General features: G+C 45.3%; 1 protein-coding gene across 1 annotated transcript; it reads left to right on the forward strand.

The window, feature by feature from the left end:
- The first annotated feature begins 65 nt into the window (after positions 1–65).
- PLK2 (polo like kinase 2) lies at positions 66–9,589 on the forward strand. The gene is made up of 14 exons (XM_081929744.1): positions 66–464; positions 1,647–1,754; positions 1,942–2,058; positions 2,277–2,406; positions 2,703–2,790; positions 3,468–3,563; positions 4,395–4,593; positions 4,691–4,838; positions 5,402–5,499; positions 6,407–6,530; positions 6,972–7,212; positions 7,309–7,438; positions 7,531–7,641; positions 8,823–9,589. The coding sequence occupies exons 1-14, from the start codon at positions 222–224 to the stop codon at positions 9,012–9,014; spliced, it is 2,025 nt and encodes a 674-aa protein (XP_081785870.1). The 5' UTR covers positions 66–221; the 3' UTR covers positions 9,015–9,589.
- The last annotated feature ends 2,687 nt before the right edge of the window (positions 9,590–12,276 follow it).

The following is a 12,276-nucleotide window of genomic DNA, read 5'->3' on the forward strand; positions in this document are numbered from 1 at the left end:
CGGACAACGCGCTGCCCGCCATAGGCCGCTCTGCGCTTCGGAAGGCGGAGCATTGTGACGTCGGGGCTCGCGGGGCGGGGCGCCGGCCCGCGCTATAAAAGGCCGTGGAGGCGGTCGTCGTTTCGCAGAGCGAGCGTTCGGCGCAGCGGCGGCGGAGCTTGGGAGCGGGCTGGGAACTGGAGCGGGGTTTGTTTCGCCGGGGCAAGCCTGCCGACGGGGCTATGGATTTATTGAGGACTATCGCTTACCAGCCGGGCAGTACAGCAGCCGGTAGCAGCAGCAGCGGCAAGATGGGCGAGCAGGCGCTGGGCAAGTCCTGCAGTGGGGAATCGCGAAGGAAGAAAGCGGCGGAGTCGGCAGCCGAGCAGCACCACCACCACCCGCACTCGGCCACCGAGATCTCTCGGATTATTACCGACCCCACCACGGGAAGGCGATACTGCCGCGGCAAGGTGCTGGGAAAGGTAAATGCCCGGCGGCGGCGGCAATGGCAGTTTTAGGGACCCGTCTCGTGGATCTGTCACTGGTGTGCAGAGCTGGTTGTAACGTCGGGGTGGGGTCGGGGGGGCGCATAGATTCCCACCCAACATCGATTGATTTTGTGTAGAGGTGGTTTGCCAGTGCGTTTTGGCATTTCTGGCACGCAGGCGCCCTCCCTAATCTGAGCCTGTCGATCTGATCTGCCCCCCATTCTGTACCTGGGGCAACCCAGCCAGATGGGTGGGGTATAAATAATAATAATAATTTATAATAAATAGCATCCCCCCCCGCTCCTCCCGGTCCATCTATTGTGCCTTTTCATTTCCCTTCCTTTGCAAAATTCCAACTATATTTGCTTCTCAGAAAGAGGGCATTTTAAATCCAGTTCTCCATTCATCGGGGCTGTGCTGCACTATCTTGAGTCCTTATGTCCTGCTGGCTTTATTTGCAGCCCCTTGTGCTTTTATCGTTTGTGTTTTATCACCTCTGCGGATCACTTATGGCACCTGTCGAAGTAGGGTGTTACCTGTGGAGGCTGGTGCATGCATAAGCTGCCAGCCTTAAAGGGCTGCTAAACAAAAGAGGAGAAGGCTCCACACGGATAGCTGCATGGAGAGGGAGGGCAGCTATCCTGTGTGATTAATGTACATGTCAGTCAGCTGTTCTTCTCCCAGTTACATGCAGAAGAAAACTGTCGGTTGCTGTGCCTTTCATCTTGAGCGCTTGTGGCAAAAACGGATAAATGTGTGTGCATTGGTCACAAAATAAAAATCTGTAGGAGAATTGCCTGCTTCACACATGAGGCGGTTGGGGAGGGTTTTGTCCTCTCGCTACAGGTTTAAGCAGCTAGTCCTCAAGCATTTTATAGTCATTTGTCTGTACCTTTGTTGCATATTTTTGACTGCTGGTTGAGAGAGCTTGCCTGGGGGGCTCTCTTTAGCATCCAAGGTGTTGCATTAATTTGATTAGCAAAGAGTGAGAATTGAGAGCGCACTGCAGACTGTCCTTTGGCTGCAGACTGTCACCGGTTTTTTATTTTGCAGTCATGGTCTCTTGGTAGTTCCGATTTTTCCTGCTTGACTTGGGCTCCCTGAAGAGGGAGGCGGAGGGGAGTTTCTCTGCTGTCTCGTCTAATGTGCTTCTTCTGCTCTGCCTTGTCTCTTCAGGGCGGCTTTGCAAAATGCTACGAGATGACGGATCTGACCACAAACAAAGTCTATGCTGCAAAGATCATTCCTCACAGCCGAGTAGCCAAACCTCATCAAAGGGAAAAGGTGTGTATGTGTTGTGACGCTCCTTTCAGGAATCTCTTTATGTGCTTGGGTGGCCCTTCCCTTTCTCCCTCTGCAGTGGCTTGCTCGCATCTAAGCCCTGCCTCTTCCCACAGCGGTGGCATGTGGATACTGAGGTGCCAGTAATAACCTGCTTCTCGTTTGTGTGTGCCCTTTTCTCCTCTTCCAGATTGATAAAGAGATCGAGTTGCACAAAATGCTCAATCACAGGCACATTGTGCAGTTCTACCACTACTTTGAGGACAAAGAGAACATTTACATTCTGTTGGAGTATTGCAGCCGAAGGGTGAGCATCCATGGGGAGAAATCCGGTATTCCCTTACATGGAATCGGCCGATAGTGTAAAAATGTTTAATGTGTAAAAGGTATTGTCCATAGTTTCTTGAGGCAGCCCTTAATTCCTTGCCTTTGACCCCCACCCCTCAGCTTTTTTCATAATGCTAATGCTTATCGTGTGGTTTCAGCTGAGTGACCTTGCCTGTGGGTTTTTCTCTTTTCTTCCAGTCTATGGCTCACATATTGAAAGCAAGGAAGGTGTTGACGGCACCAGAAGTGCGATACTACCTCAGGCAGATTGTGTCGGGATTAAAATACCTTCACGAACAGGAGATCTTACACAGAGACCTGAAGCTAGGTATGTTGATCTCCCAAGACACTGGGCTTATAAGATGTTGAAAGAGCAGTTTCCTTTCTCATAGACCAAACTGCTGTTTGAAAACTGCAATTCATGGGGATTAATGAATAAGATCAGCTTGTCTGGCGGTGGAGTCTTGGAGTGCTTGAGTAATAGCGCTAGGTATTCATTCATAAAAACAAAAGCACCAGCTATGTGCTGGCCTTCTTTAGATGCGAGTCAGCACTTGTCTAACACGTCATGACATTGAATTGGACTCACCATGTTTCCTCTTCCTCTCTACCGTGCGTCTGCAGGTAATTTTTTCATTAACGATTCCATGGACTTGAAAGTGGGTGACTTTGGGTTGGCAGCAAGGCTGGAACCGCTGGAGCACAGGAGAAGGTAAGGACCTGAGAAGGAAAAAGGGCAGCAACCTAAATACAGCAGAACTGCCTTGGGATTTGTAATCTCTAGTTATGTATAGCAGTGAGAGATGCTGGCTCTCAAATCGTTGGCTTGCCAGCCAGGATATCTGACAGCTGATCAATGTTCTTAATGGCCTTTTTTGTAACAGTTTAGTGGGTCAGCTTCTTCTGCCTGTGAACAACCCCCATTATTTTCAGGCCCATGCACATTTCGGGGGGGGGGAGTCTTATATAGCTAATGGTGAGTTGCCACCATGGGACATAGGAAGCTTTATTATACTGAATCAGACCACTGGTCTAAGTAATTCCCTGTTGTCTGCACTGGCTGGCAGCAGCTGTCCAGGGGTTCATGCAGGGGTTTCACACAGCCTCACCTGGAGATGCCAGGGATTAAACTTGGAGCCTTCAGTATGCAAGGCAGATACAGGCTGCTTGCATATAGCAAAGAATTAAGGTGGAACCTGTACAGTATTTAACAAAAACATATAGCTTTGGAGGCCAAACTAATGCTCTATTTAAAATGCACTGACTTGGGATTGGATTGCATTGGTTTCACTAAAGTGCATGACAAACGTTGAATTTTTGAGAGAGTCTTAACTGTTGTTGGACTGATAGCTAATTGTTTTAACTTCTCATTCAATTGTCTTTTTTCAGAACCATCTGTGGCACACCAAATTACCTCTCCCCAGAAGTTCTGAACAAACAAGGGCATGGCTGTGAATCTGACATTTGGGCCTTGGGCTGTGTCATGTGAGTATTTAGCTGGTTTTTGGTCCTGTCTGCAACTGTGTAACTAGTGGGTGGGCTTTGCCTTTCTCGAGGTCTTCAAGCAGACCTTCAGCACATCTCTTTGAGCAATTGCACTGAGCAGGAGGTTAGACTATGTGACCTACAAGGACCTTACCCAAGTTGCTCTCCTGTGACTTGTAACTATTCAAATTACGCAGAACTCTGGAGATTTGGCTTATTTTGCACAATAAGCTTTGTTTGTGATAGTTGTATATGGGGGCAAAAAACAATGCAAGGTATTGTGAAGCCTCACCTCCTGACCTCATCCCCCCTTTGAAATCACATTAAACACACTCTCCAGCAATCTCACCAGGAGATGTTGTTGCATGTGTGGGCAGTCTTCTTAGACTGAGTCAAACCAGTCTAAGTTCCACCTTCAGCCTGGTGATGTCATGCCCATCTAGTTGGCAGGCTCCTCAAAGGCTTTGGATGGGATGCCTTCTGCATGCAGAGTCTTTAACAGTTCCACTGATGAGCTATGGGCCTTTCCAGCACCACTTCCCACTCCTTGCAGCCTCATGATATTGGGATGCTTAATCTGCATTGGTTACCAAACCCACACATCCTTGGGCCTTGCACAGACCTGTGGCATGTTCTTGATCTCAGTTCAGCCCCTGCTTACAAAACTTTGCTGACATATACTTTTCCAGTACTAGTAATGTTCAGTGGTTGTGATGCTTTTGCTTAAAGACAACTTAAATTGAGGCCCTTCTTATAAACATTTATTATTATTATTATTATTATTCTTGGCAATGATTCAAATAATGAATTGTATACTTCCTCTTCCAACAGGTATACAATGCTACTCGGAAGGCCTCCATTTGAAACAACCAATCTGAAGGAAACTTACAGGTGTATAAGGGAAGCGAGATATTCCTTGCCATCGTCTTTGTTGCCTCCTGCAAAGCACTTGATTGCAAGCATGTTGTCGAAAAACCCGGAAGACCGCCCCAGCTTAGATGACATTGTTCAACACGACTTCTTCTTGCTGGTTTGTAGCATTCTTGTTCTTGGTTTGTTTCGCTTCTGTTCAGAGCTACAGCTGACAGCCAGCTGACAGCCCGTTTTTGTACATCTTGTTTCCTCAGGGCTTCACTCCAGAGAGGCTTCCAGCTAGTTGTTGTCATACAGTTCCTGACTTCAATTTGTCAAGCCCGGCTAAGAATTTCTTCAAGAAGGCAGCTGCAGCTCTCTTTGGGGGCAAGAAGGAAAAAGCAAGATATTTTGACACACACAGTAAGCAGATATATTCATACCTGGCTACTATCTATGCACTACAGTAGGCAGACTTCAGGCTGGAAGGATCAATTTCGTTTCTTACTAAGCCATCAGTGCAAAAGAACACATCTTTTATGAGAGGGAAGCCCTTTTTGTTGTTGCTGTATTAAGTAATCCAGAATCCTAAAACTTGCTGATCTATCTTACGAATCACCCAGAGATCTACGAGTAGATCCCAATCCATCCTCCGCCCATCTGTAACAAATACTTACTGCTGATCTCTTGCCACCTCTAAAAGCTTCTCATTTTGTGTATACACACTGCTAAACTTTTTAATGCAGAGCTGCTAAAGCATCACTGTTGGTTTTTTAAGCCAGACTGTTATTGGCAGTTCCTGGTCTCTTTCTATAATACAAGATCCATGTTCAGCTCTGTGAGATCAGGCACATACAAAGGAAGCAACACTCCAGGAAGAGACTGCATGTCTCGTCAAGGCAGGAAGTATTGCGTACTAGACAGTCATGTGCACTTGGATAGGAAAACCCCCTCTACATTTTCTGTGGCTTTCTTCTCCCTTCCAGATCGGCTTGCTAAAGAAGATGAAGAAATATACAAGCTTAGACATGACTTGAAAAAGACCTCAATAACCCAGCAACCCCTGAAACACAGACCAGAGGAGGTATGTATTTCGGTTGGTTGGGCTTTTTTTGTAACAGGGTAGCCTGTATTGCTGAACACAAGTAAAAACGAGTGGCTAGCGAAATCCTTGAGAGCTCAGGAAGCTTAGCGTAATCTTGTGACATGGCTGTCATAGCCTTTGACATCTGTGCAGGGTCTCTGTGACTCCAGGACTCATTAGTGCAAATCATCCAGCATCTGTGTGTCTCTGTACTGCATAATCCTGAGATGCTGTCGGCTGCCCCTCCTCTTCCTTAGGAAGACTCTTAGCTCAGGGATAAGCCAGCAGTTCTGAAACTTCAGTTGCAGTTGCAATCTCCAGCATGTTTGGGAGCTGAAGCAGGCCTGGTGTGTGTGCAGACAGAGTCAGAGTGATGAGACGTAACCAAATAAAAATGTGGAACAGCATGAGAAGCTCTTCCAAGCCTTGTTAAGAAAACATCTTTCCATTGTTCTGTTCCATTGTTCAAGAAATGGGACCCAGTTTGCAACCAAGAAGAATTTTTATTTTTGGTCGTTCAAGTTGCCAAAAGGACAGAACAAGTTTGAAATCTTCCCCAGTGGTTTATCACAGCCTCTTCCTAGATACATAAGTGAAGGGAAATCAAAGCTTGCTATCATGGGGGAAATGAATTCAGGTCCTATCTACCTTCCACCTCCTGATGCTAGGTGACCTTGCCTTCCCTGAAAGGGAACTCAAAGGCAGTGTGTGTGGCATGTACAGTACACATTGCATCATTGTGGTCAATAGCAAAAGCCCTTTGCTTGTATCCTGTTTATCACAGTGATAAGCACCTGGCTAGTGAGGCCTAGCTACCAGGGTACCTGCAAAACGTAATCTGAAACATGATCATGAATTGCGCAAGAATCGGTCCTTGGCAACAACATGGTATCTTCTGCCTTTTCAGGAGATCCAGCCTCCCAGCAACACTGTAGCCAAACCTGGCATGCTAGCAGAAACCAAACAAATCGGAGATGCTATCCGGATGATAGTTCGGGGGACATTGGGAAGCTGCAGCAGCAGCAGTGAATGTAAGTATGATGCACATGGCATTAAGTAGACGGTTCTGTGTTTAGTCTGTACTTCAAGCAAGAATGTAAGATTTAAGGCCTGGAAAGAAACATTCTTCCTCCCATGTCAAACTGGCCAAGCAAATAATCTAGAGTAAAAACCTACAAATTTGGTTGGCGAGTCTGTGGGACTGTCATGTCTTTCCTCCCCACAAAGAACTGCAAGAATTGATGGGAGTGCAGATATAAATCCCCAAGCCCTTTTAAAACCTAGTTTTACAGCTTCTCTTTCTGTTGGGAACTCTGAGAACTTCAGTGCAAATTCTGTAGCAGAAATTGCCAAACCGCCTTTTAGGGGCATAATCTGAGACGATAGGCCAATGAATAACATATAGGAGGTAGGCTCGTTGACATCTCTGCATGTGGTTTCTGTAACGTTCCCTCCTCTTTGCCCTCACCCAGGCCTTGAAGATAGTACTATGGGAAGCGTGGCTGACACTGTGGCTAGAGTGTTGCGTGGTTGTCTGGAGAACATGCCAGAATCTGACCACATTCCCAAAGAACAACTGGCTGCGTCTTTCCAGTGGGTCACGAAATGGGTGGACTACTCAAATAAATACGGCTTCGGTTACCAGCTGTCGGATCACACAGTGGGCGTTCTCTTCAACAACGGTGCTCACATGAGTCTTCTTCCAGACAAAAAGTAAGTGGCTGGCCCAATGTACAACGAAGTTGTCACGTGACGCTTTCCTCTTCTGTGTCTACTTGAACTTAATATTCTTCTTCTTCTTACCTTCAGAACAGTCCATTACTATGCAGAGCTTGGTCAGTGCTCCGTGTTTTCCGCTCCTGATGCCCCTGAACAGTTCATCAGTCAAGTAACTGTTTTGAAGTACTTCTCTCACTACATGGAGGAGAATCTCATGGATGTAAGTGAAAAGGCTTGGAATCCTTTGCTTGTTAAAAAGCCTGTGTGTTGATGAACTCTGCTCTAACCAAGACTGTGTGTTCTCCTTTTCAGGGAGGAGATCTGCCCAGTATAACAGATGTCCGTAGGCCCAGACTTTACCTTTTACAGTGGTTGAAATCTGACAAGGCATTGATGATGCTCTTCAATGATGGCACTTTCCAGGTAGAGTTTCTTCTCTCTCTTCTCCCTCCGCCCACTCACACATGCAGCTTGCTCAAAACATGTAGGGGCTTGTTATCTGGAATCAGTGGGGATTAGATCTTAAGATGGCGAGTGTACTATTTTTACAGTGTGTTATCAACTTGATGACAATAGTAACTTATCATAAATAGTGTTAATAAGCTATTCAGCTGACTCCATGAAAGATGAGGAGCCCAATGGCTTGAAGGGCCAAACGTGCTACTTTCACAAATCCCAAGGCCTAAAGTGAAGTGTACACAGATGCAAAATGGGCTTTCTACAAGTTACATGATATTGTATCATCTGTAATACTTGGTTTATTCTATTATGCGGAGGGGGGGGCCTGTTGTGTTTGGAGCAACAAGACATCATAGACACACTATGACAGGCATAGGCAAACTTTTGGGACTATAACTCCCATCATCCCTGACCACTGGTCCTGTTAGCTGGGGATGATGGGAGTTGTAGTCCCAAAACATCTGGAGGGCCGAGTTTGCCTATGCCTGCACTAGGATCCAGTGAGAGGTTGGTGAACCTGTGGGCTTCCAGATGTGGTTAGACTACAGCAGCAATCCTTTACTATGACCATCTTAGCTGGGGCTGATGGGCATTTTAGTCAAACACACCTGGATGGCCACAGGTTAACAGTCTGTGGTTTAACAGAGATCTTCCAATACATCACCAGAACCTTCTGTGTTCCTCTGCTCTCAAGCTACCTGAGGTGATTTTAGTTCTCAAATTCTGGACACAAGCCTCTACCAACTAAAGATGAACAATACCTTTATTCCTTAAGGGGTGTTTTTGGATACATAACAGCTTCATCCTTTAAATGTGTTATGCAGAAGTAACTTCTGCTTCAAGGAGACTTGCTTCCAAAATTGCGTTGCCATTTCATAAATTAAGGCTTGCAATCTTTGTCTTCAAGCAGGTGGTCTTGATTGATTAAGACCCTATTGAGCTTAGTCAGAGATGCTTTGTCTTTTAGGCATTTAATATTCTGCAGCTCATGAGCAAAGGCTTTTTTATTATGCTTGTAATCTAAGCTGTAAAGGAAGGATCTGTCCACTTGCAGAGCACTGCCAAAAACTGAAAGCAGTGCCATGAAATGTGCATTGAGAGGTTGGAACAATTGCATTAAACAGCACCTCTTAATTCTTTGGCAGGTGAACTTCTACCATGACCACACAAAAATCATCATATGCAACCAAAATGAGGAATATTTGCTTACTTATATCAATGAAGATAGGCTATCGACAACGTTTCGCTTGACGACCCTTCTGATGTCTGGGTGTTCCCTGGATCTAAAGCAGCGAATGGAATATGCGTTGAATATGCTGTTGCAAAGATGCAATTAAATTAAAAAGAACTCTTCTAAAACCAAAAGGACTTCTCTCACTGAAGTCTACAGTGGAGGCAGTTGGAAAAAGCTAGTATGTTGATGGATGAGTGAGGAGTAGGGACTGGTACGAACAAATATCTTATGTGCTGGGCTGGTACCAGACATGAAGCCTACTGCAGCCGTCTTTGGTGGATTAATGGTGTGACAAGGAATTCTTTTGGAGTGTAGCTTTCCTTGGTTCACTCCCTTTTGAAAGATATGAGTTGGACTTGAAGCTCTGCAGAGAACAGTTCTGATGGAGGACTTTAAAACTGTGAATAACACTTGAGGAATTGGGAGGGAGGGCGATCTCATTGTTGTCGAATAACTATTTGGGGCAGCTTGTGGCTGCTTAACTGTGAACTATGGCCATACATTTTTTTCTTATTTCTTCCAAGAACTGATCACACTTGTGGCTGGCAAAGTGCATTCCTTGTTAATATTTTTTTTTATTTATTACAGCCTAAAGTGAAGTATTTATTACATACATTTTTTTGCAACCGTGATTTTAAATATACATTTGTTGGCAATAAAGAGTGGGAAAAACCTGAAGCACTGGTTTCAGTATATGCCTTTTTTCCCTCTGAGCTCTGCATTTCATTCTAACCGGTAAAAGTAACACGCAAGATAGAAGAAGTTCAAGGTCAATTGATTTCTCATTCTGATGAGGTGGAATGGGCCTCCATCAGCGTTTACAGTGGTTTAATTTCTACCTGCAGGAGCCTGCAATCTGCTTGGATAACAGCCCAGCTTTTGCACAATTTATACAAACCATGGTGGATGTGGCTCGTAGATTAGCCTGACACTTTTAAAAAGTGATGCTCTTCACCACAGACCAAGGCTGCAATCCTAATACTTGGTTACGAGGAAGTGGGTCTCTTGTACTCAGTAGGGTCAATTTCTGAGTAGATAATAGGATTGCATTGAATATTATTTAAATGTCTGCCTTAGTGTTACCTTCAGAGTTTAAATTGGCTTTTTTTAAATATACAAGGTCGAGGGCCTCTAAATTTTCTTATGATATCCAAGTCTACCTTGGTCTCTGCAGCATGAAAACCTCTCTTCTTCCTACTGCTTTGGCTTGAAGGAGATTCTCTTGCTTGTAAACTCTTGCAGACACCTGACCATTGTACCCAAGCAAGTGTGGTTCTCCCATCAGCCTTCCAACAAGCATAGGGTGTTGAGTGTTTTGTAATGGTTCTATTCAGCCTCTTTTTTTTGCGGGGGGGGGGGGGGGACTGATGTCAGCTGATCTCTAGGTGAACTTTGGTCAGCATGAAAATTAGCCATGTGGCAAAACCTTGAATTCACCTTGCTTCCTGAAAATGCCAAGATGGCGGACGGAGGGTTTAGCCAGACTTATGCCGAAAGGGTAGTTTTAGTAGTCTTTGAAGCAGGCAGATTGAAAGTGGCGACACTTGGATTCTGTTTGTATATATTCATAAGCACTGTTGGAACTACTCTAAAACCCCACTCCTTTTGCGTACTTCCAATAGCTATGAATCAGTACTTTGCGGTGGGGGGAGTGTAACTTTATAAAATCTGTGTTTTGTGGAATCTGTATTCCGTGAATGCTGATGGAGAAACTGAAGGCACAATGTTTGTTCCTTACCTAGATTCACAAAGTAGTGACACACAAAAGATGGAGACATATCATGTTTCTCAAAGGGGCCTTTCAACTGCCTAACGGGATGCAACCAAAATTAGGTCACTGGATTAACCTTAATGGGGGGGGGGTGCGGCTCAAACGTTCTACTTCCCAGGGGCTACTTGAGAAGGCTGGAAGTTACAAAGCCCACCAGTCACAAAATGACAGCAAATGGAGATGGTTTGACATAAATGGCTGGCAACTAAATCTAATCCCTCTTGGAAATCGCTAAATTCTTTGCCTCAGTGATTTTCTTATGTCAAGGAGTTCCACAGTTAACTTGAAGGAAACGTTATGGATATCAGAGTATTATAAGTCTATTTTAGGTAGAATCTGTTGGAAGCTCACAAGTGGAGATAGCTTTTTATTTGCATTCCTCCTCATGTGCCTCTCAGCATTCTTATTCCATTGCCTCCCATTTTCTTTCCCTCTATTTTTCATCCCAGCTCTTTCTATAAACATTTGCTTCTTTTGTAAAAGCACCACTCTTTTTATCACCTTCCTCTCTATTCCAGTTTATTAGTCGTGGCAGTAAAGTACCAACCACTGGCTCTTCCCCTCAAGTGGAAGACACTAATAAATGTCTCCATCTCCCAGCCACCTTTCCTAAGCTCCACTTTCTCTCCTCTGCCCCCCCCCCAAAAAAAAACAGGTGTATATATGTGCAAACAATCACATAGTCTGCCTGATTTCTGTATGAAGGAATCCCATTCCAAACAGGACCTCAGTGGGGGCACTGCAAAAACAAAGACTCTTACTTCATCCCACAGTCCTCATTTGGCTCCTTTGTTTGCTATTTATTTTTGTGGGGGTGAGGGGGAATCAGGCTATTAAAGAACAAGCTCCATGACAAGAAACATTGCATCTAGTTGGGCCCTATGAGGGCTCCGAAGTCCATCTGATTGAGCAAGCTTGGAATAAAAGGATCTTGGGCTCTTCCTGGCCATGCCAGGGCTGCACAAAAATGGCTCCCTCAAAACAGCTAAACCTGCAGGTGGAAATTCTGCCTCTCCCTCGCCAAAGTGGCCATCATTCCTGTGCTCCTCTAAGGCATTGAGATCAGCCCATGATAATGTGCCAACAGAAGAGGGGAAGGACTGGGGAAGGGATTGACGGTGTGGGTGCCTTGAAGTCAAGTTAGATAGGTTGGTTTACTCTTTAAGTCTGCAAAGAAGCTTTATTTTGGACCTGAGGGTGGGAGAGTTAGGACCTTGGGCATTCTCTCCCTCAGTGTGGTGTAGTGGTTAAGAGCGGTAGACTCGTAATCTGGTGGACCGGGTTCGCGTCTCCGCTCCTCCACATGCAGCTGCTGGGTGACCTTGGGCCAGTCACACTTCTTTGAAGTCTCTCAGCCCCATTCACCTCACAAAGTGTTTGTTGTGGGGGATGAAGGGAAAGGAGAATGTTAGCCGCTTTGAGACTCCTTCAGGTAGTGATAAAGCGGGATATCAAATCCAAACTCTTCTTCTCCCTCATCCTATCGCTGCCATGCTGGCATAGTGTTGCCCTTTGCCAACAGAATCTGACAACTGTCATTCTTTGGGCTCCTCCAGGTGACCCAATTATTCGGCATTTGTCCTGATTTTCTTGC

Source organism: Podarcis melisellensis (genome assembly GCF_964234715.1).
Source record: "Podarcis melisellensis genome assembly, chromosome: 11".
In the NCBI taxonomy this organism is placed as follows: domain Eukaryota; kingdom Metazoa; phylum Chordata; class Lepidosauria; order Squamata; family Lacertidae; genus Podarcis; species Podarcis melisellensis.

Bases quoted from the DNA above. Each gene is read 5' to 3' on its own strand.
- PLK2 (XM_081929744.1), top strand. From the start codon at position 222: ATGGATTTATTGAGGACTATCGCTTACCAGCCGGGCAGTACAGCAGCC. The intron at 5,500-6,406 runs GTATGTATTTCG...CTGCCTTTTCAG, and splicing joins TGAAACACAGACCAGAGGAG to GAGATCCAGCCTCCCAGCAA. The intron at 7,213-7,308 runs GTAAGTGGCTGG...TCTTACCTTCAG, and splicing joins AGTCTTCTTCCAGACAAAAA to AACAGTCCATTACTATGCAG.